This window comes from Gobio gobio, assembly GCF_949357685.1.
Source record: "Gobio gobio genome assembly, chromosome: 7".
NCBI classification, from domain to species: domain Eukaryota; kingdom Metazoa; phylum Chordata; class Actinopteri; order Cypriniformes; family Gobionidae; genus Gobio; species Gobio gobio.
In genome coordinates, this window is record NC_137103.1 from 3,068,348 (window position 1) to 3,092,436 (window position 24,089).

Consider the following 24,089-nt stretch of genomic DNA (forward strand, 5'->3'; position numbering starts at 1 on the left):
TAGGTAAGAGAGGCAATAGGGAGTCCTACAACTGTTAACATAGTATATTTGCAAATATGGGTTGATCCCCCCAAAAAAACTAAACAAAAACAAATTTAATCTGAGTGTCCCGGTTTTTCACAAATCAAAGGTGGCAACCCTACTTATAGTACACTTGAACTTTTTTTTTTTTACATATGGAGAAAAAGTCATGAGGAAACTGATGCTCTGGGACCTAATAGCAAATTATAAACTATCAGACAACTGACAGATGAAGACGACTGTAATACTAGATGGAGTCATAGGATAAGAAATCTTTTATGCCTAATCTTTCCTTTTCAGTTTCTATCAGGTAGAATGACAAATAAATGCATGAACAAAAGTACATCTACACTTATTTTGAATGTCCCATGAACTGTGATCCGAAATAACGTGACTGGACACAAGCAGCCTCCCAAAATATAAACATGGACATAGTTGTTTATTTTTTGTTGACTGGTTGAAACTCTCATCAAACATAAACACAAAAGGTCCTGCATTGTTAACTGCAGAAATCAGTTGATTTTTGAAGAGTGGGTCAAGTCCACATTTTTAAATGTAGCTGGTTTTGTCCTAGCCACAAGAGAAACCCCTTCATTGGATGTGTAAGAGTGGTGATGGACAGCAGTGTTCAGACACCAGAGCACCTCCGCCTGCAAAGTCTCATTCGACCCGAACGCTGATCAAATGTCGCTCGATTTTCCTACGGTTGCGGCTCCACAAAGGTGGTGACTACAGCAGCAGATGTCGTGGTACTAGAAGTAGCAGTTGTTGTAGATTTGTCAGTCACGCCAAAGTAACTACTCATAGTTAATCACTGTCTGCCTTTTACCGCCGATTTGTGGCTGTCAGACTTCATATGAGACTTTACGGCGTTGATGCACAATGTTCCCAACTGCAAAACCCTTAATTTCGATCTGCAACGGGCTGCAACCATGACCTAAATTTTCTTCGAAACAATCAAAATTTTTAATGCCTGTAGGAATAACATTTAATGCTTTTTAATGCCATTTAAGGCCTAAATGTTTGCAAAATCCATTTAATGACTTTTAATGCTTTTCAATGCTCCGCGGATACCCTGATAATACCCAAACTTCCCTACAAACAAGCGCATAGCCAATCCTTTAACTCCTACAGTTACATGATGCATTTGTGGTCTCAAATTGTAGCTTTTTTATTTCTTACAATTTATCTTTTTTTTTTAATTGATCAAATTTTGATGGTTCTTTTCCATAACATTAAATGTGGTAATAGAGTTGGTAATGCTTTAGCCCTATTCGCACAGCATTAGTATTACCTGGTGACCTCTAGTCATGTGTAATAATTGTGGACGTTGCTTGTGATCTTAATCCCGTGCGAATTGACCATATCTGTAATTTGTAAAGTACAAATTCCAAATGACCTACCATATTTCACCGAACACCAAAGTCCTGTGGTAATATTAGTCCCGTGCGAAACGTCAGCTCTGTGATTTGGTCGTATACATTTTCAAGGTTTTTGTTTTCTGTGCACTTTTTTATCCATCTTTCGTGAAGAATGGAGGCTGCGTTGGAATGTCAACTATACAATTTGCAGAAAGAGAAAGCTGAAAACCATCAGAAGAGCTGAAACAAAAAGAATGATAAGATGGAGATAGATGAAATGTATAGCAGCGTGCCGTAAGGAACATTCTTCTGTTTATCTTATATCATATAGCCAGACCAATAGTGACATTTCCAAGTGCACAATCAGCGAGGGGGTTCACAACATAATTCGAGGTTAATGTGTTACAAATAATCAAGCGTAAAGCTTGAGCTGTTAGATTTAACCTGGTGAAATGTAAATGACATAGGGCACAAAACTATATTGGTTTCTTTTTTTATCCATCTAACCGGACCAAAGCCTTGACATCATATCCAGGAGATAAGTCAGTAAATTTGAGTTTGAAAATAGTCCCAGCGCTCTCTGTGTAAGCCGGTTGTCACGTTGGTTATGTTGACGGAAGTTAGCCTATTTTCAGGAGCTGTGTAATATCATTGCGCCGCTGCACTCATGGGACGGCTCACAGCTCTTGATTATTACGCAGGAATGAGAGAATAGTTCCTGCCATATCGGCCTAGAAAATCACAACTTCTCATTTTCCGTCGGTCTTAGTACACGATGTAACTATACACATCAGAACATGTAAATAGGAAAATGTTGGCGCTATTCTGTCACTTTTTGAGCAGTAGGCTAGTTGGAGCTGTTTACATCCTGTCTTTGTGCTAAGCTAGGCTAGTTGGAGCTGTCTACATCCAGTCTTTGTGCTAAGCTAGGCTAGTTGGAGCTGTTTATATCCTGTCTTTGTGCTAAGCTAGGCTAGTTGGAGCTGTTTACATCCTGTCTTTGTGCTAAGCTAGGCTAGTTGGAGCTGTTTACATCCAGTCTTTGTGCTAAGCTAGGCTAGTTGGAGCTGTTTACATCCTGTCTTTGTGCTCTGGTCCTGGACGGACTGCTAATCCTCTGGTGCACTTTGGACCTCAGGTAGGTCTTGAACAGTTATCCTTGCTACTCAAGAGGCCTTAAATCACCACAGACTCTCTGAAAAGATGGGTTTAGCGGACATTTAACCCATACTACACACACACACACACACACTTACACGAGCACACAAACATCACGTTTCTTTTGAACTTTCTGCTTAGGAACATGAACATTCAAATGCGTTATCTGAACTGTGAATGAGTCAAGAGTTGAATATGGACTTTGAAAGAGACTAAATATTTAGAATCTCGAAGAGATTCTGGCAAACCGTCCGGCGCCTCAGGAGGGGGAAGCAGTGCCCTACCAACGCTGTTTACAGTGGCGATGGGCGGCTGTTGACCTCAACTGGGGATATCGTCGGACGGTGGAAGGAATACTTCGAGGATCTCCTCAATCCCGCCGTCACGTCTTCCATTGAAGAAGCAGAGGCTGGGGGCTCAGAGGAGGACTCGTCCATCACCCAAGCTGAAGTCACCGAGGTGGTCAAGAAACTCCTCGGTGGCAAGGCACCGGGGGTGGATGAGATCCGCCCTGAGTACCTCAAGTCTCTGGATGTTGTGGGGCTGTCTTGGCTGACACGCCTCTGCAGCATCGCGTGGCGGTCGGGGACAGTGCCTCTGGTATGGCAAACCGGGGTGGTGGTCCCTCTTTTTAAGAAGGGGGACCGGAGGGTGTGTTCCAACTATAGGGGGATCACACTTCTCAGCCTCCCCGGGAAAGTCTATGCCAGGGTACTGGAGAGGAGAATTCGGCCGATAGTGGAACCTCGGATTCAGGAGGAACAGTGTGGTTTTCGTCCTGGTCGTGGAACACTGGACCAGCTCTATACCCTCTACAGGGTGCTGGAGGGTTCATGGGAGTTTGCCCAACCAGTCCACATTTGTTTTGTGGATTTGGAGAAGGCATTCGACTGTGTCCCTCGCGGCATCCTGTGGAGGGTGCTCGGGGAATATGGGGTCCGGGGTCCTTTGCTGAGGGCTGTCCGGTCCCTGTATGACCGAAGCAGGAGTTTGGTCCGCATTGCCGGCAGTAAGTCAGACTTGTTCCCGGTGCATGTTGGACTCCGGCAGGGCTGCCCTTTGTCGCCGGTTCTGTTCATAATTTTTATGGACAGAATTTCTAGGCGCAGCCAAGGGCCGGAGGGTGTCAGGTTTGGGGACCACACGGTTTCGTCTCTGCTCTTTAAGGATGACGTTGTCGTGTTGGCCCCTTCTAACCAGGACCTTCAGCATGCAGTGGGACGGTTTGCAGCCGAGTGTGAAGCGGCTGGGATGGGGATCAGCACCTCCAAATCTGAGACCATGGTCCTCAGTCGGAAAAGGGTGGCTTGCCCACTTCAGGTTGGTGGAGAGTTCCTGCCCCAAGTGGAGGAGTTCAAGTATCTAGGGGTCTTGTTCACGAGTGAGGGGAGGATGGAACGGGAGATTGACAGACGGATCGGTGCAGCTTCTGCAGTAATGCGGTCGATGTACCGGTCTGTTGTGGTGAAGAAAGAGCTAAGCCGTAAGGCGAAGCTCTCGATTTACCGGTCAATCTACGTTCCTACTCTCACCTATGGTCATGAGCTGTGGGTCATGACCGAAAGGACAAGATCCCGTATACAGGCAGCCGAAATGAGCTTTCTCCGTAGGGTGGCTGGGCGCTCCCTTAGAGATAGGGTGAGGAGCTCAGTCACTCGGGAGGAACTCGGAGTAGAGCCGCTGCTCCTCCACATCGAGAGGGGTCAGCTGAGGTGGCTCGGGCATCTGTTCCGGATGCCTCCTGAACGCCTTCCCGGGAAGGTGTTTCGGGCATGTCCAACCGGGAGGAGGCCCCGGGGAAGACCAAGGACACGCTGGAGGGACTATGTCTCCCGGCTGGCCTTGGAACGCCTCGGTGTACCCCCGGAAGAGCTAGAGGAAGTGTCTAGGGAGAGGGAAGTCTGGGCATCTCTGCTTAGACTGCTGCCCCCGCGACCCGGCCCCGGATAAGCGGAAGAAGATGGATGGATGGATGGATGTTTTTGATCTCTAGTGACTTCCCTTTGAAAACTCAATTCTTCTGCCACTTTTGAAAGATGATTGTGATCCACTGATGCTTATGTGATGGTTTATTTCATGAGATGATGTTCTTGTTTTTTTGTTTTTTAAATGACTTGAATAAGCAAGGTACAGGAAAAAAGAAACAAACATGTTTGCACTTGTAAAAGTGAGTTTAGTTAGTATTTGTACTGTTCTGTGAAGAGTGATTTGGGATAATAGGCACATCTAGACTCACTACGTCACACATCGGATCACAAACAGAAGTTATTTGAAACACTCGCTGCAAGGGGGAGGGCTTGGGTAATAGTGGTCTAATAAGTTTTCTTTCTAGTATGGCAAAATGTTTTGTATGCTTTTTCAAAAATAAAAAACACTAAATTACAAAAAAAAAAAAAAAAGAAACACTCGCTGCTGTGGCACACACTACACCCGCTTTAGGCCTGTGGAAACACGGATTCTTCACTCGAGCGAGTCCTCATGTGAGTTACTTTACATCTGAAACTCCTTCCACACTGAAACTCCTTTCACACTTCCGGTGTGAATTATCATGTGAGTCTGTAGGTTTCCTTTTTTTGAGAAGCTCTTCCCACACAGATTGCAGGAGAAAGGACTCTCTCCAGTGTGATTTCTTACATGATTCTTAAGGCATTTACTGTTTTTAAAGGTTCTTCCACACTGATCACATATAAAACATTTCCCTCTTGAGTGAATCCTCATGTGGGATTTAAGAGTTTCTTTCCATCTGAAACCCTTTCCACACTGATCACATGTGAACGGCTTCTCTCCGGTGTGAATTCTCATGTGAGTCTGTAGATTTCCTGTTCGTGAGAAGCTCTTTCCACACTGATGGCAGGTGAATGAGTTTTCTCCAGTGTGAACTCTCATGTGGACATTGAGGCTTGATTTTTGAGTGAAACTGTTTCCACACTGATCACATGTGAACGGCTTCTCTCCACTGTGAACTCTCATGTGGACTTCAAGGTTTTGTTTTCGGCTGAAACCGTTCCCACACTGTTGGCAGGTGAATGGATTGTCTCCGGTGTGAACTCGCATGTGGTCATTAAGGCTTGATTTACGACTGAAACTGTTGCCACACTGAGGGCAGGTGAATGGCTTCTCTCCCGTGTGAATTCTCATGTGGGATTTAAGGCTTGATTTTTGTGTAAAACTTTTTCCACACTGTTGGCAGGTAAAATCTCTTGTAGTTTCAGTCTGCAGAGCTCTATTTCGTGAGGAAAACTTTTTTGTCATTGAGCAACTAAAAGATTTTTCTCCAGTTATGCAATCATGATCCTTCAAATGCTGATTTTTCTCTTCCATTTCCTCCAGTTCTTGACGCTCCTCTTTCAGCTGCATCAGGTCTAAAGAAAAACAAAAGCAATTATAAGTTAACCCTAGTTAATTCGAAGTGTACACCCCAACCCCCACCAGAAATGTTTAATAATAATAATAATAATAATAATAATTTGTTACATTTATATAGCGCTTTTCTAGGCACTCAAAGCGCTTTACATATAGAAGGGGGATTCTCCTCAACCACCACCAATGTGCAGCATCCACCTGGATGATGCGACGGCAGCCATATTGCGCCAGAACGCCCACCACACACCAGCTGATTGGTGGAGAGGAGACAGAGTGATGAAGCCAACCTGTATATGGGGATGATTAGGAGGCCATGATGGACAGGGGCCAATGGGCAAATTTGGCCAGGATGCCGGGGTTACACCCCTACTCTTTATCGAAGGACATCCTGGGATTTTTAATGACCACAGAGAGTCAGGACCTCGGTTTAACGTCTCATCCGAAGGACGAATAATCAAATTACAAGCAACCACCTTGTCAGGCTTCAACAGCCGCTATTTCGAGTCTACATTCTGAATTATCTCGAAGACTGGATCATTTTAGCCCAGTCAGAGATCGAGCTAGAAGCACATAGATCCTTGCTCCTCAGCCACCTGGAGTGCCTGGGACTGAATTTTTCCAAGAGCTCACCGTCTCCCAGCCAACAAATCTCATTAAAATATGTGACCCCGGCTAAAGTCGCATAATCTAATTATGAGATATAGAGCATCAAAGTAGTCATAGCCATAAAAATGACCAAAACAGGTAATTTGTGTTTACTGTGTGGATTTCTCGTGTCATCACCGAAATTTCAATTTCAATAGCTTTTGTTTTCTTACTCCACTTTCTGCCTATATATCTATCTTATTTTAAAGACCTTTAATGGCTTTAAATGAAAAAACGAGAAAAGTTGCATATGTCCTTCGGAAGCAAAGCTCTTGCGTCTAATGTTTTGGTTTCGGTTTGTAGCTTATACGAATAGAACATGCCTGAATGAGAACATAATGTGCGGGACGTGCTATTTGTAAAAAAGTTATTAAGCGCAATGAGCCATGAAAAAATGACAATGAATCCTAATCTAATCGAATTGTGAGACAAGTGAAGATTCATAGTTATAACTAACTCTGTACAAAGTTTGAGAATGCGGTTTTACAGATGCTAGAAACATGGCTTTCAAATGAAAGATTGGCATCAAAGAGCACACCCAGGTTCCCTACTCGGATTTTGCTTCCCTAATGTCAGCCAGATGGGAATTATACAATTTTAGGGCATGAACAACAAAGCCATGTTTTTGGGAAACAGAAAGAAGAATGGACTCCAACCAGGAGAGGATCTCCTCGAAAGGATAATTTGATTGCTTATGCAGAATTAACAGCTGAACAAAAGACTTATTAAACTTGTAAAATAAATAATTGCTCTGGAAGGTTTGGATCGTTTTGATCTTCTGATCCCAGAGGAACATTAGCGCTGTTTGTCAAGCAGGTAAAATGTATGTGACATACAGCATATCGTCGCTGCCCGATGAAACTCACGTATGTCCAAAACGGTTACTTTTCAGGAAGTGAAAAAAACACTGTATTTCAAAAGCAGTTGAATGTAGCGTTGTCATACTTGGTACGGCATCTTTACATGTAACCATATTCTTGCCAGTGTAATGATATAATCCACATTTGACCAAAATTGGACATACGTGCATATTTTACAGTAACGGTGGTCGATACGCGTTCTTCCGATCATTAATTAGAATGGCCAAGTCGCGTTTCATATTGACAGAGGAATACTCTCAGTTTATTAAATAGCCTACGTCTTAGTTTATTAAATACGCTTAGTTTATTTAATATTAATTATAAATTTATTAAATGTCTCTTGCAAACTATGAAGGGAAAATGAATCAATACACTGACATGGTAATGCTAGACAGATACTTTGTTTGTACAGTCCTACCGTAATTTTGTCACTCCTAGACGTACGTCTGGCGTCAGGGGGGAAACGTTTACCTCGATGAAGGAAAGTCATTGTCTCACCAGACTATGTTTATTTGGCAATGTATTGCAGAAAAGAAAAGTGAAAATGAAGATGCAGTTCCAGTAAACTCCAGTTACCAGTTCATGTTTATTCTTCAGGTGATTCAAGCAATACCAACTAATCAAACTCAATACTGACATTACAGGTGGAATTATAAAATAGCAACAGGCCTTAAAGGGTTAGTTCACCCAAAAATGAAAATTCTGTCGTCATTTACTCACCCTCAAGTTGTTTCAAACCTGTATGCATTTCTTTTTTCTGCTGAACACAAAAGAATTTTTGAAAAATGTCTGTAACCAAACAGTTGATGGACCCCACTAACTTCCATAGTAGGGAAAAAAAAATCTATGGAAGTCAATGGGGTCCGTCAACTGTTTGGTTACAGACATCTTTTCTTTTCAGAAAAAAGAAATTCATACAGGTTTGAAACAACTTGAGGATCTTGAGGACAGAATTTTCATTGGGTGAACTATCCCTTTAATGCAAGATTTTAATCATGTCTTTCTGGTCAGAATTGGCTGATAGGAATTCCAAAAATTTCAACAGATAAGACCAAGTAATTTAAAAACATGCAAATAACAATTACACGACAATACACAATAAATAGAACATTAATTAATAAATTAATCAGTAAGTCAGGACACCCCATTCATCCAGGTAGTGAAATTGCATCACTCATGGTCAAGTGCATTGTAAAATGGATGAAAGTCCTTGGGTAAAACATGTTTCAGTTCTTGAAGGTGCTTGAACTTCAGGGCTTTAATTTTTGGGGCGGATGTATAGAGTAGGGCCATGATGACACACGTCTTCCTCAGGGATGGGCATGTGAAGGGTTGCCAGTTGTCAGAGTGTAGTAATTTAAACTCCATACTGCCATCCACATTGTATCTAATAGATAGATTAAAGAAAAGAAGGGTGTCGGGGGACATAGGTCACAGAGATAAGAGGGAACCAAAAGCATGTTTAGATTTATGAAACCAAAAATTTGAATATGATATGGCTAATGTTTCATGTATTTGTGAAAAAGTGTGTTAAAAAAAACCCCACCTGACTGCTCGAAGGTCATGCAGCGTAGGATCTCCAACTTTGCTACCAGGTCGGACTGACTTACAGATGTTGACTTTGCTGAAGTCTTGGAAAAATCTGTAACCAACATACTCCACCTCGTATGGTTTTGGACTGGAACGAGCTCCTCGAATAACTGCAGCATACTCAGCTGGAACATGTACGTCACGGTTTCTCAACCTCCTCTCAATCACACTGTGCACAGAGTCACATTCCATTTGTGTGTGACCTCTTTCAAGGTACTTCTGTGTCACACGTTTCTTTTTCTCAGTAGCAAACTTTAAGAGGGCATTGCTCAGGACCAGATTTCTGTTTTGATAGCCACACCCATCACTCCAAAGGATTAATTCATTGTAAGTGGGGTGTGCTTCAAGGTAATCCACAATGCAGGAGGCGAACTCGTTGGCAGAGACCCCAGCTTCACCCTCATGCCAAAGGTAATTTTTTGCTTCATGTGATGCCATTTTGTAGATGGTAAAATTATGGACACCAAGCTTCATTTTGTAGTACAGGGCAGACGCTTGAAGCTTTGGGCACAGGAGAAGGCCCTGCAGATCCATGCATGCAACCAAGGTGGTGTTGTTTGCAAGTTGTTTGTCCTTTAGCTTTTCTGCTCGTGCATCGTCCTTTTTAACACAGTGTTTTAACACACGGCAGCCTTGATGTTCCCGGCTTTGAAGGCACAGCAACTGTCACACTGATCTTTCTGCGGATGGAACAGAGAAAGATTTAAATCGTTGAAGGTGTAAGTGAATACTTGCCGTGACAGAGGCTGGATGCTGTGGTCTGCACACGATTGCTTATACTGTGAGTGGAGATGACTTGGACTTGAAGAAAGGCTCCAGGTACATCTTTGATGAGCAGGACCTGCAGTAGTGCGATGGAACTTTTGGCAGATCCAGAAGGAAGGTCTTTAGGAAGTCCTGCTCCTCTGTCCTTACACTCACTCTCGCCATCTCCTCAGGACTTTCCCCTCTTCGCCCAACCCACTTTAAAAAAGTCCACTGCTTGATGCCAAGTGTAGACAGGAACATCCTTTGACAAACTCTGAGCCTTTTACCATCTACACATAAACAACAAAAGAGAGATGCTGACCTCCGAGATTGAACCGCTTCTGTCCGGCGCCGCTTGACATCACTCACCTCCACCGATGTTTTCACATACATTCTCCTCTCTTTCCATTCCAATTTCCCCCAAAAATACTTGAAAATGTCCTCCCTCTTCCCTTCATCAATTTCGGAGCAGTGTAGTTTGCTTGATTTCTTGCAGGACACAGATTGGCACCGGCCGCCCATTTTTCTTTCTTCTTTGATGACAAATTCATTTTTTTTCCGTCCAAGATAAGATTGGCCCCTCATTCTTTTCCTTTTCTGGATGTTACCCTTCCAAGTGTCTGGGTTGGCCCTCTTCCTTGACCTTCCCCGATTATCAATGGCACCTTCATATGATTAAAAGACACATAAAATAAAAAAGATGTTCTACAAATGCACATTTCTTAGATGGTTTCTTAGCATGTGGATATATGTGTGTGTGTGTGTGTGTGTGTGTGTGTGTGTGTGTGTGTGTGTGTGTGTGTGTGTGTGTGCACGCGCATGCGGCTGAGCCCACTAGAAGCTGACAGAAATGTAAAAATAATGACAATAAGTTACTCACCTTCATTGACAGGTGTGTAATCCGGCTCATTTTCTGGATCGTGTTCAAGTGAGTCTTAGAATAATAAAGAGGAACACATTTAGTACAACGAATGCACTGTTCACATCATTCAGATATAAGATTGCATTCATTTTGACTGGTAATCGATTAAATATGCTAGATTTGTAATTAGTAATGGGCTTTAGTCTTTAAGTCCTACTCAAAACTAATGTGTTGGAGGCTGTAGTATAGTCTAATCTGAGAAGAAAAAAAAGAATAATAATACTTACCCTCACTGGCAGCTATTTCGGAATGATTTTCTTTATCACTTTCCAGAGAATCTAACAACAATAAAGATAAAATGCATTTAGCACACTGAATAGCCTACAATGTTTGAATAATTCAGAACTGAGCTTGCATCATTAGCTTTGACCAGCACAGTAACTATACATTTTGAATTATCTGTGATTAAAGGAATAGTTTGCCCAAAAATGATATTTAAGCCATGATTTACTCATCCTCAAGCCGTTCGAGATGCATCTTTTTTCAGATGAACACATTTCATTTGCAGTTATTTTAGAAAATGTCTTAGATCTTTCAGTGGATATAATGTGAAGCAATGGGGTCCGGCTGCTTCAAGTCCGAAAATGTGCCTGCATCCTTCACAAAAATAATCCATCTGGCTCCAGGGGGATAAACGATTTATAAAGTTTTAAATATGTATATTTTTACGACAAAACCGCACGGATTACCCTCAGAAGGCCTTCGTTTATCCCCCTGGAGCCAGATGGATTACTTTTGTGAAGGATGCATGCACATTTTGGGACTTCAATGATGTGGACCCCATAACTTGACATTATAACCACTGAAAGACTGAAGACATTTTCTAAAATAACTGAAAGTGTGTTTGTCTGAAAAAAAGATTGACATATGCATCTCGAACGGCTTGAGGGTGAGTAAATCATGGCTTAAATATCATTTACTGGTGAACTATCCCTTTAAAATGTTTTAATTTAGCCACATACAATTTGATGGGTTAGTACTTGGAAATGCAACAGCAGTTTCTTGGATCAAGGGAATCAAAATAACATGTGTGACAGGCTTTCATCTTAATGTGCAACACATCTATAGGCTTTAGGTTGCTGTATAGGTAGCTGCTACTGGGAGAAAATAATTTAAGCCTAAAGTACCTACCCTCATTGGCAGCTGTCTGAGAACTGTCACTTTCAAGTGAATCTTGAATGACAGAATGACAGAGAGAAAAACTAGTTTCACATAGAGCAGCTGTTACTACACGGAGCCATTGTTAACTGAGAAGATGCGCAAATCCACTTCATTTTCAGCGTTTATTTGCGCATCTTCTCAGTTAACAACGGCTCTGTGTAGTAACAGCTGTTCTATGTGAGCACCTGAGGGAATTTACCGCTGATTAGAGAACCGGCTTTACTGACGAGATGCACATTAAAGGGTTAGTTCACCCAAAAATGTAAATTCTGTCATTAATTAATCACCCTCATGTCGTTCGACACCCGTAAGACCTCCGTTCATATTCGGAACACAAATGAAGATATTTTAGTGTAAAGCTGATGCTGAGAAAGGCTTCAGATAGGCCTCCATTGGCATTCAGTACATTTACACTCACAAGACCCATAAAAGGCACTTAAAACGTCATTACAAAGTCCATCTCACCAAAGTGACTCTACAATAATTTTACGATGCGACGACAATAGTTTTTGTGCGCAAAAAAAATCAAAATAACACCTTTATCCAACTTGTTCTTGTCTTCCGTGTGTGTCTCCACGACGCATGCGTGAGAATATGACATAGATCCGGCGTTCGGACACATGACCCAGAAGAGATTTGTTTACAAGCAGAGGAAGACGCGCGTATCTAAGCTGTTGAATTCTACATTGATCGTGCTTTAGGTCTTGGCGTAGTTCTCAAAATGAGACTAAAGTGTGCATTTCATGGATTCCCGAACCCCGGCGCTACGTCATATTCTCGCGCATGCGTCGTGGAGACACACACGGAAGACAAGAACAAGTTGGATAAAGGTGTTATTTTGATTTTTTTTTGCGCACAAAAACTATTGTCGTCGCATCGTAAAATTATTGTAGAGTCACTGTGGTGAGATGGACTTTGTAACGACGTTTTTAGTGCCTTTTATGAGTCTTGTGAGTGTAAATGTACTGAATGCCAATAGAGGCCTATCTGAAGCCTTTCTCAGCATCAGCTTTACACTAAAATATCTTCATTTGTGTCTGAAGATGAACGGAGGTCTGACGGGTGTCGAACAACATGAGGGTGAGGAATTAATGACAGAATGTTCATTTTTGGGTGAACTAACCCTTTAACAATCGGCCGATCGTGATCGGAGCAGCCCTACATTTCAGTAATGAATACAATGTAGACTTAATTGTTTGGCTGACTCAAATCTATTTTCCTACAAACCTTCCTCCTCATTGTTGACCCTCGCAATCGCCTCAATAACAGCCCTATCATAGTTAACATTCATCAATTCACACAGCTCCTTTACAGAGACAGACATCCTGAAGGAAGGGAGAAAAATAGATCAGAAAAAATATAGCGCTATGCCCAGTCAACATTGTTTCACTTCACTTCGAAAATCTGTGTGTTAACATCTTCACAATAAAAACGTAGCAAGATAACTCTAGTGCTGGACATTCTCAGCCTCTGGCAAGCGGTGATAGCAGTATGAGTGAGGCATGTTCTAGTGACAATCATGACAGTAGCATTACAGCCTATAATTTATCAGTTTGACTAAGAAAAAAAAAGTTTGAATCTTATCAATGAGACCGAGTTTATTTACATACTAGCAAGCAAACTAATCTGTGAAGAACTAGATCAGAACTAAACTGTGGAGAGCTTCAATGTCGTACTTTCGTCAGCCAGGTTCACAAATATAAAAATAAATAAAAATATTCGGTGACAATTACTTCTTCTAGACCATTTACAGATAAATAATAGTTGTGAATATATAATAAACTTGAGAACAGTTGTCAAAAACAAACGTTTGCTTTACCTCCTCAGTGTTATTCGGCTATCCAGTGCTGAGCTTCCATGAAACTTCACGAGACCAGCGAGATGCTTCCACAGGGCGGGAGATACGCGGCGTGATTGACAGCTTTGACACCAAATGGATATACGTGAAAATCAGATGACATGATTTCACAACTTTTCATTGGCCATTTAGATATGTGAAGCATACTGTATACGGAAATGAACCTGGACATTCAATACGTCGAAAAATCTCAAAATCGGCAAAATGGACAAACATGGTTTTCATCGGACAGCGACGATATACTTTGTAGGACATAAAGACGCATACACCAAGCCAGAAATACAGGGGGCCTATAAATACAACATTATCCAATGCCAGGAGTTGCTTGATCGGTTAGGTTTGGACAATCTGAAGTGGGTATTATGAAATTTCCGATAACACATGAAGGCAGCACAAGTGGAAGCCCAGGTATCATTTCTCCACATGCCCATTTGCACACTTTGTGTTTGTGTGTGTGTGTGTGTGTCATGTGCAAGTAAACCGGTCATTCAATTGTCAGAATAAAAAAGTTGCATGTCTGAAAAAAAAAAGATACGATTTTTGTGATGTAAGTATAATTGATTCTGAAACAATATTCTCACCAGTGTTCTATCAGCTATGGCATATTTAAATCTGCATATTTGTATTATTTACCCCGAGGACATTTTTACCTTTATAAAGGGTATTTTCCCCCTAATCTTATGAAAATAAAACATTTTAAATTCTTACAATTGATCAATAAATTAAATCAGAATAATACGACACTATAGGACTTTTGCCAATCAAATTAAATACTTTACACTGAAAGATTAAAATTGCATTAAAGGGGTCATGAACTGGCTTTTTTTATTTATTTATCCTGTTGTCTGAGGTCAACTTATGACGTTCGCATGGTTTTTCCATTCAGAAACATCATAATGATCAGTAATAGGCTATTTTCTGCCATGGTTTTGAGGCTCTCTGGAGAAACGCTGGGTTTTGATGGGCGTGCCGCACTGAAGACTTGGAAGTAAACGCCCACTGCTATGATTGGATAAGATTTGCATATTTAATGAGCTTCAGCTCCTCTCAGGACATGTGGGGATTGTTTTTTTGAAAGCGTCTGGGGAAAAGCTCACAGGACTCAAACAAACTTAATGATTCATCTCTCATCCACCCGCGATTGATTGGAATGTTATTTTTGTATTGGCCGGCCCGATGTGAATATAACCGCAAACCGTACACACACACACACACACACTTTGCGAGCACTAGCGTTACAAGTCAGAGTCCGATCCCGAATGAACCAATAACAGCTTCTCCAGCCTGTGACTGCGTGCTAAGGTGTGTAATCAATAGATATTAAACGATCTGTAACAATGCAACACTAACACATATAAACATGTTTTACTCACATTAGTGTGTTGCAGCGTTCCTGCCGGATCCAGAAGCACAGCATTGTGTTTTAATCTCAATCTGTCTCGACCTGTGTCTTGTTTACAAACGAATCCGCGGTGAAATGAAGCGAACAAACGCACAATGTCTTACGCAAGTGAGCTGGAACTTCATTAAATAAATAATAAATAAAGTTCAACCACTCATTCCTAATAGTAGAATCAGAAGGAAGCTTATGCAGGGAATGTGTTCTTCCACAACCAGGCACAGCGCAATATATTACTCTCTTCGCCATGTTTATAGCTTGGTAGCGCAATCCATCCGTTTAGCTCCACGAGTCGGTGGGCGGGGCTACAGAATCAGACGTACATATTTATCTGTTGAGGTCGACATATTCTGAGAGCTCTCGTTTTCTGGGCCTGGTGTCAATAAAAGCTTTTCTTTGACTAACAAGGAAGTTTTCAGCTCTGAAACTTTCATGATATTCTTATTCGTACGGGTCACATGACATCACTGTAGCTTTGCGCCGCCATCTTTACGACCGACGGTCTCAGTAATGCCTGCAATATGTTGTGCGGTTGGCTGCAACAACGGCCGAAAGAGGAACCCCAAACTGGTATTTTATTCTATACCAAAAGAAAAGGATACAAGAAAGAAGGGGTTAGTTGTCATTCGCAGAGATCATTGGACACCCACGTCTGGTACATGGTGCCAACGGGCATTTGGAAAGTCACTATTACCACTAACAAGGCACAAAATAGCACCACATTTCAACTGTAGCATAATGAGGGTCCCTACATGAAAACCGAAGCATTGAGAACTTTGTAAGTGTACAGAAAGTTTATTAAAAAGATAGCTAGATTATAAAGACTGCGTCCGATTTTGTCTGCATGTAAACATGTACGCTACAGTCTTTATAATATATTTTTTTAATAAACTGTCGGTACACTGACAAAGTTCTCAATGCTTCAATTTGCATTTGGGGCCCTTGTTATGCTATTGTGTAAGTTTTGTGCTATTTTGAGCCTTTTTAGTGGTATAAAATAGTGATTTACCAAATGCCTCGAAAGCTAGCGTTAGCAGCTAATCTCCGGTTTGCATGAAAACATGTCCCAGAGAACGGTCGACTTGGTACACATGTTATTAACCCCTAGGTTCATTTGACGTCAGAATTGTCTTTTAAACCTATATTTCACTTAAACACAAATCCTGGAAATAGGGATAAATTTTTTCGGTCTACCTATGCAAGTCCCTTTGTTTAGCCCATGTAGTAACTTTATGAAAAGATTCAAATGAACTAATTATTGGGCTAAACCTAGTAATTTTAACATTTCCCATCACCTACATTTCGCATGATTAAATATAAATCATTGGTGGCCAGGTGCCGCACTTTCACATCTTTCACCCATCCAGACACAGCACATTGATATGCATCGGTACTCTTGAAAGCCTTCATATATATATATATCATGGAAGCCCAATTGGGGCAAGTCTGGGGCAGATAATAATGAAAAAAAGAAGAAAAAAAACTGGGGGTAATATATAAGGATCGGAGCCTAAAATAGAAATTTTCTCCAGGTATCTCTGTCTCTCTCTATTATTCAAAGGGGCAGTTTGAGCAGCCATACCGGGCGAGATAAATATGGCGGCGTTCTATTTGGTAGTGACGTAGGTGGCATATATGAATATCACGATGAACATTTATATATATCATTTATATATCAAAGGCTCAAGGGAAAGTTGATTTCTCAGTTCATCACCCCTTTAAATAATGTTATGAGATTGCTTTAAATATATGTTGAATATACAAATAAGAAATGTTAGAAAGAATAATACTTTAAAACATGAAACTAAACCACTAGTAGGTGGCGGCAGTTGACCGTCTTATGAGTGAGTCATTGAGTTATTCATTCAAATGACAGATTCATTCAAGAATGAGGCGGTTCTTTACGAATGGGTCATTGAATCTTTGACTCAAACGATTCCTTCAAAACACTGAATCTTTCAGTAATGGAAGAGTATTGAGATGTGTTATGGTTCTGCTGTGATCTTTGTTTGGAACTATTTTTGCTGCTGATATAGAACAAAAACAGTCAATATTGCCTCTAAAATGTAAATGACTTGATTTTAAAGGGGTCATAGAATGACATTTTTGTACAAGTTAATATGATTCTTTAGTGTCTAAATGAAAAGTTTGTAATATACTTTAATTAAAAATTCTCATTAGTATTGTAAGAAAACACTCATTTTACTTGGTCAAAACCAGCTTAGTTTTCAGCAAGTCATTTCAGTGTATGTGACTTTAAATGATAATGAGCTTTGCTCACCCCGCCCCCTCTGCTCTGTGGGGCGTTCGGTTCGACCCGACACAACACCACAACACACGTGGAGTGTTGCCTTGACAACATTTGAGGGTATATTTTCGAGAAATAATGGCAATGGGAGTCTCTGAGGACACATCTGAGCAACCTTATCATTTTGAACCGGAGTCGGACCAGGAACAGATGACGAACGTTTCTGAATGGTTGGTTAACGTCATGTCACTTTGATCTATCTTTGTACTGGCAGAGTAGCGTAGTTGCTATGTGTTTACTGATGTGTTAGTTCATTGACAGATTGATGTTATGTTATAAGATTTGTTTTTTTACATTACTTCTTAATCAGTAACAGACACCGTTATAAACCATGTACAAAAGTAAGCTTAGTGTAGTGTTACCACGTTAACTTTATCACCCGAGTAACTTACACAGTTTGTAATAACAAACATAACGCGTTGTTCATTATAAAAGTGGGATTATGAATTATATTGAGAACGTCATACACAGAAAGCATGCCGTAATGTAACTTACCCTGTAAACTTTAGCCTCATTCATCGTGAAGCGTGCAAGCGATTTGCAAAGATTAATATAAAGGTTAATAAAACGTTACACTCACATCTTCCTGAGGTGCAGCAGGAACACGATCCTTTTTTCAAGAGCAGCTTATTAGCAAAACCTGCTTTATACTGACGCTCGTTTATAAAGCAGTCTGCTGAGAAATGATTCGCGCAAACATTGACGTTGATCGGGGGGAATACTCCCTTCTAAAACAAAACTCAGCAGCCACTGGGTCTTCAGCGGTTTGGATTTAGGAACATCAAAATGACTGCTGTGTTCGTTATTACACCCAACAACACAACACCACAACCGCTTAGACGCCTCTGCTCCAGCGCATCAACAATGGCGGACTGATGACAGCTCGCTCAGGGCGGGTCTGTGTTGAAACGCTGCTGTCAATCAACAATCTTAGGAGGGGCGTACACCGTGTAACGTCACGCGGTCAGACGGCTCGATTTGAGACAGGGGAAAATATATAAGGAGATTAAAAAAAAACACTGGATGTATTTTTATCATTATAGGATGGTTGTGTACAGGCACTGCCAACACACATTTCCGTATAATCAACTTGTAAAAGTGCATGTACCATTCTATGACCCCTTTAACTGTTTATTGAACTGTTGTATGAAATCGATGTCACATTTTCAATCGTGATGATGGTATTCAGGAAAACAACACTCTTGGTGTGATGTTGCTTAACTGTATCATATGTTACAAATATAAAAACTCATCAAAGGTAATTTTAACAACTGAGTTTCTTTGTGTGAACTGCGCTCATTTGTTTTGATTTGTCCTCGCGCGAGCCTCAACAGCACAACCATTAGCGTCAGTACATTATAGTACAAACATTATTATCCACCATCTAAATGTAATAAAATCAGAAGAATTCTCGCGTTTTGGTGATTCCCTAGTTATTTTTTGGTGTTGACGTTTTAATCAGGCTACTTGTCTGGTCGGTCGGCCAAGTAAAATTCCCTGTCACTTGCCCCTTCAAAAAGTCTTTATCTCTTCAGCTCTTTCCATGTTGCACGCTAGTCAGCTCCCTGAGCGCAGTGAACGGTAGTGATTGACGGCTAATATTAACCACCCTAAAGTCTGCTTTAAAGTTAAGAGCTTAAAGATGAAGTTTCAGGGCTCCAGACTGCGACTAAATGGTGGCATTTTGCGACCTTTTTTCCTGCTGGTGCGACTGAATGTGGTTGGAGATCGCACTGGTGTTGATAAGAGCTGCCATTTCTGTTACATATGAGAAACATCGGACGGCAAACGAAACGAAAGCGGAACGGAACCGCGCTACTCGTTTGAGCTGTGCTGTGCGGACCGTTTATCAGCTGGAGCAATAATAGACATCGCAACGCAAGCTCACACATTGGCCGATCTCCATCACGCCACACTGTTACTAAACAGCTCTGGAGATCCAGTGAGAATGCGCTTGAGTTCACCTCAGTATTAATAACAGCGCCACAGCGAGACCTAGAGGAAGCGTTCGGTGCAGAATCCTCTGTTATAAACCGCAGACATCAGATCAGAGCTGACGCCGAGACCAGGAGAAACACTGAGAAACATTCATTTCAGTCCACAAATCATAAACATTCACCATGGATTTATTGTAGTAACACCCCATGGTATCGTGGAAGAAATAGTCAAATGTTTTTTTTATTGTTTTTTTTATTACATTATTCATCTCAGGGTTCGTACAACCTTTTGAGAGTGAAATTCAAGCACTTTTCAAGTGTTTCACACTTTTTCCAGCACTTCAAAGCTTGAAATATTATCCAATTTTAATATTATTTTAAGTGTGATGATTTGTAAAACTAAAAGTTTAAAGGTGCTGGCCACTTTATGGCAAAAAAACAAAACAAAACACTATAACCAGTAGGTGGTGGCATAGGAGCACTTACTTGACTTATTAGACATTTCCACTCCTTAATATATGCAAAAAAGTAGGAAGTCAAGAAAAACTAAAACTTTTCTTCAACTTGTGACTGGATTACACAGAAAACAAGTAAAGAATGCTCCTTTTAGTTCAGTGTGATACTATAGAAGAACAACAGTACATTTAATAAGAGTGGAATATTACAATTTTCCTTATAAAAATGAGGTTTTTGTCACATTACTGTTGTTAATAAAAGTTTATTTTTTCTGCATATCAATTCAAGCTCAGCGCTTCACTGTTAAATTTCCAATAAACAAACATGTACTATTATTAGTAACTGCACTTATTAACCAAACAAGTGACGCTGGTGCCACTGCTCTCAGATGTTAGTCTGGAGCCCTGTATTATCAACGTATTTATTTGTAATACAGTGGACATTAGTAGATTTTGATTTACGGTGTGCGCCCCTAAATGTTATGATTGTGCCCCTAAAATGTTCAGTTGGGGGCCAGTGAAACAAGTTAGTCTGGAGCCCTGAGTTTAACTGGTTATATGATAGAGTGTGTACCGGTCTCTGTATCCGCACACTGTGCAGTAATTAGCAAATGTTTTGTAGAGAAATGAAAACAGGTCGCACCTCAATCATTATTTGCACTCGCACAAATGCTCTTAAATATATTTTGAGGTCGCACAGATTAAATATCGGGCGCATATGCGTCCAAAATAGTCGCAATTTCGAGCCTTGCATAAACATTTACGATGCTATCCGTCCGCTTCCTGACGATTCTGTAATTTTGGTCACATGAAGGCTAATTTCACTGTGTATAAAACATACAATACCCTTCAAATGATTACTCGTATGTAAATATGCACTACATTAATGACAAGACAAGACAATCTGGCTGTTTGGAGGGGAAACCTAATAAATCACCCATCAGCGCAGTAGTTCTCCCCGCCAACATGGTTAAAGTTTATGGGACGCCCATCTCGGAAATTGGGTATCAAAATTATTTCCGAACTTCCCAGTGGTAAACACAACATCGTTTCAAGTGCAATTTTTACCTGGGAAACTGGTATTTACGATAATTCCCATAGCACGTGAAGGCAGCTTCTCCCAGAGGTGGACAGTAACTAAGCACATTTACTAGAGTACTGTTCTTAAGTACACTTTTTGAGTATCTGTACTTTCCTTGAGTAGTATTGTTTCTGGAAACTTATGACTTCACTACATTTGAAAGACAAATATCATACTGTCTACTCCACTACATTTCTATCAAGGCCCTCGAAGTAGAAAGTCGTAGCCGCTTTGAAAGTCAGTGGATGATTTGTTTTCTTCTTTAAAACGTGATTTGTTTTAAAGCCTATCAGTAATCACTCTTGTAGGATCACATGAAGTTCAATGATTTCCAAGTATCTTTTGAACACCAATCAATTGATGGCAAAATAGAAGGCGGCAGTTCCCAGACGACACGAAAGTGCACAGAAAGCTGCCTCTAAGACCACAAGTACTGAATTTTAGTCTATTGAATCTACTAAAATCTTATTATAGTCAATTAAAACTAGACTAAAACTAAAACAATTCAGATGCCAAAAATGTTATAGTCAAAAGACTGACTAAAACTAAATCAAAATTTGCTGTCAAAATTAACACTTGTATGAAATATGATTGGTCAAATTATTTTTTATAGATTTACCCGTCAATTTGCGATATCCTTGTGGATAGAGCGCTAACACATTGGTAACGTTCAACAATGATGTTAGTTAGCATGCAAAAGCGTAGTTGGGCTAATAATGTTAACTGAAGTCATTTCAGAAATGTGTTTTTCCATAATCCTGTCAAATAAACACAATGTAGAAACCTTTCTTTTCTAGTATGATTTTGACTTTGATAAGAGCTTTGTAACTTTTAAACAAGTATTTAAATGAGTTCAAGGTATGCTAGCATGTCGGATGGAGCATGACTGGCTTAAACCACCATGATGGAGCAGCGTGCATTCAACAATGCAACAATAGTAAAATAATGCGTTTACTTTTATATATACTTTTGATACTTAAGTACTTTTAAAAGCAAATACTTCTGTACTTTTACTTAACTAGAAATCTATCTTTACAACTTTTACTTGTAACGGAGTAATATTTAACCAATAGTACTTTTACTTTTACTCAAGTAATGGAGTTGTGTACTTTGTCCACCTCTGGTGGATCCCCCAAAGTGACAAGACAGCTAACATTCATTTCTGTAGAGGTCAATATTTTAATAAGGATAAAAAGAAGAGAATGAAACTAACCTGTTTGTTGCTCTTTATCTCCCGGTTTCATGCTGAACACTTCTACAATCTTTATGTCTTCACTCTCCTGTTTTATAACCGCCATCTTTATAGTGTGTCAGGTGGATCTCAGAGGCTTCTCCAGGAGTTCTCCTGTGTTTTTGGACAATTTAATCATGTTCAAGATGAGAATAGTGAACAGGAATAAATACACAGGATTGTATAGGTGATCTGATTGGCAATGAATGATGGCACCCAAAGTAAACGAGAAGCGTTGAAGAAGACGTGTGAATTGGCCAGTTGGCCGCCATGTTGCAAAGACACTTCCGGTTTCGCTTTATGCCGGTGTCATGAGAAATCCTGTCCCCCTGTGAAATAGTGTCCGCTTAGGACCCCAGAGCGATTCTATTGGCTGAAAGAACTTTTAATGGGTAATCTGTTCAGAGCCTGATTACAAATCTTTGATTTTTGTCGTTTAAATTGTGTTAAAATAGTCTTTAACGTCTTGCAAATCATATGTTTCATATACTAGTATATAACCGAAGCTTGTGAAATCAAGCATATCTCGTTCTTAATGTTTTTTTAGTTAGCGTACGTTCTAGCATAGCATACAGCTACCCGATTAGCTTAGTTTATACACCACGGTTACACTTACCCTTCATTTTAAAAGCCCTGCTTTAATGTTTATTAAAAAAATTTTTTAAATCCTGTTGTATTTATTTTGTGCACCTGCACTTTATCCTTAATTATTTACATTATAGGTACATTGTTATATAATTTTGTATTGGTATTATTAATTAGTTTAAATAATTTACAATATGTTAGGCATGTTATTGCTCCCATTTTGATCAGGCATTGCCAGGTTGTGTCCTAACACGATTTCTCATGACACCGGTGCTAGAAAGCCGAAATTGATCCCTTATAGTAGTTTGCAGAATCACTTAAAATATTACTAAGATACTAGCACATGAGCCAATGCCATTAAAACACACACATGCACGAATCAGATTCATGAATGAACTCATGTTGCATACACAAGGACAATAATACATACTCTAAATATATTTACAACTACGACTACGATTAGAGAGTTGTTTACAGTAAAAGTGTCCTAGAAATGCGGTCCTGAAACTGCAGCCTCTGGTATTGCAGGATCATGAGACTCATTTCACTGAATCATTTGACAAGCATTTGATTCAATTGACTCGGAGATTCGAAAAGACTGAATTCGTGTTTAAAATGATTCACGATAAAGGAAATGAGACGCTTTTCTGTTACTCGCGCTTTACTCATAGAAATAACGCTCATTGGAGTTAGATAAAGCGTTATAATATTACATATAATAAAGAAAATAAAGAAGGGACTATATTATTATGAAACTTTAAATGTTTAAAAACACAAACCTTTCTTCAGCCGACTCACAAGAGACCCATCTCGCGGCACGGCCGTATGACGTCACAACACCCCACCAAAATAAAAGTCCCGGTCAAAAGCAAAAATCATAAAAGTGCATAGAAATTTAGGCTACATACAAGTAAAGACGTGAAAATATAAGCGAGATACATGTTTAAATACATGTCAACAAATGACTGATCGCTTAATGTAGTTTGAGAAGTCAGATCAGTCCACACTCACTGATGTAGAGCAGCGTTTCACAATAATCCTAATAACCTAATTCTGAAATTAATCCTAATTTCCTAATAACATTTAGAAAACCAACCTCGAGTTTTTAAAATAAGTGTTATAAGCATTATAGGGAGATGTAAAATATTTGAAAAATAGTGGGTGAATAACTTTAAGCATTTATGTAACAAAACCTTTTTAGATTACAGCCTGCAAAGCACTGCATTATATTTCACGTCTTTACTTGCATATGCTTTTGTATGTAGCCCAAATTTCTATGCACTTTAGTGACTTTTATTTTGGTGTGGCTTTGTGACGTCATATGGCCGCGCTGCATCTGTTGTGAATTGGCAGAAGAAAGTTTTGTGTTTTTAAAGCTACACTGTGTAACTTTTTTAGTCTATTCTT

At 40.2% G+C, this 24,089-nt stretch overlaps 1 protein-coding gene across 3 annotated transcripts; it reads right to left on the minus strand.

The window, feature by feature from the left end:
* Positions 1 to 1,221: 1,221 nt before the first annotated feature.
* On the minus strand, positions 1,222 to 23,528 carry LOC307129155 (uncharacterized protein). Of its 3 annotated transcripts, XM_079821360.1 has the most exons (6): positions 23,462 to 23,528; positions 22,080 to 22,211; positions 10,895 to 10,945; positions 10,626 to 10,679; positions 8,955 to 10,410; positions 7,977 to 8,795 (listed from the first exon to the last, which is right to left on the minus strand). In XM_079821360.1, exons 2-5 carry the CDS (start codon positions 22,162 to 22,164, stop codon positions 9,773 to 9,775), a joined length of 828 nt encoding a protein of 275 aa, XP_079677486.1. In that variant the 5' UTR covers positions 22,165 to 22,211; positions 23,462 to 23,528; the 3' UTR covers positions 7,977 to 8,795; positions 8,955 to 9,772. The 3 variants fall into 3 exon arrangements, with proteins under 3 accessions (XP_079677484.1, XP_079677485.1, XP_079677486.1); XM_079821359.1 differs by lacking the exons at positions 7,977 to 8,795; positions 8,955 to 10,410; positions 10,626 to 10,679; positions 10,895 to 10,945 and adding exons at positions 4,648 to 4,821; positions 4,947 to 5,902; XM_079821358.1 differs by lacking the exons at positions 7,977 to 8,795; positions 8,955 to 10,410; positions 10,626 to 10,679; positions 10,895 to 10,945 and adding an exon at positions 1,222 to 5,902 and having other exon boundaries at positions 23,462 to 23,517.
* Positions 23,529 to 24,089: the final 561 nt, after the last annotated feature.

Coding starts and splice junctions, on each gene's coding strand:
- LOC307129155 (XM_079821358.1), bottom strand. CDS start 22,164: ATGGCGGTTATAAAACAGGAGAGTGAAGACATAAAGATTGTAGAAGTG. Junction 5,903..22,079: donor AGATAAAGAGCAACAAACAG/GTTAGTTTCATT, acceptor GTTTTTCTTTAG/ACCTGATGCAGCTGAAAGAG.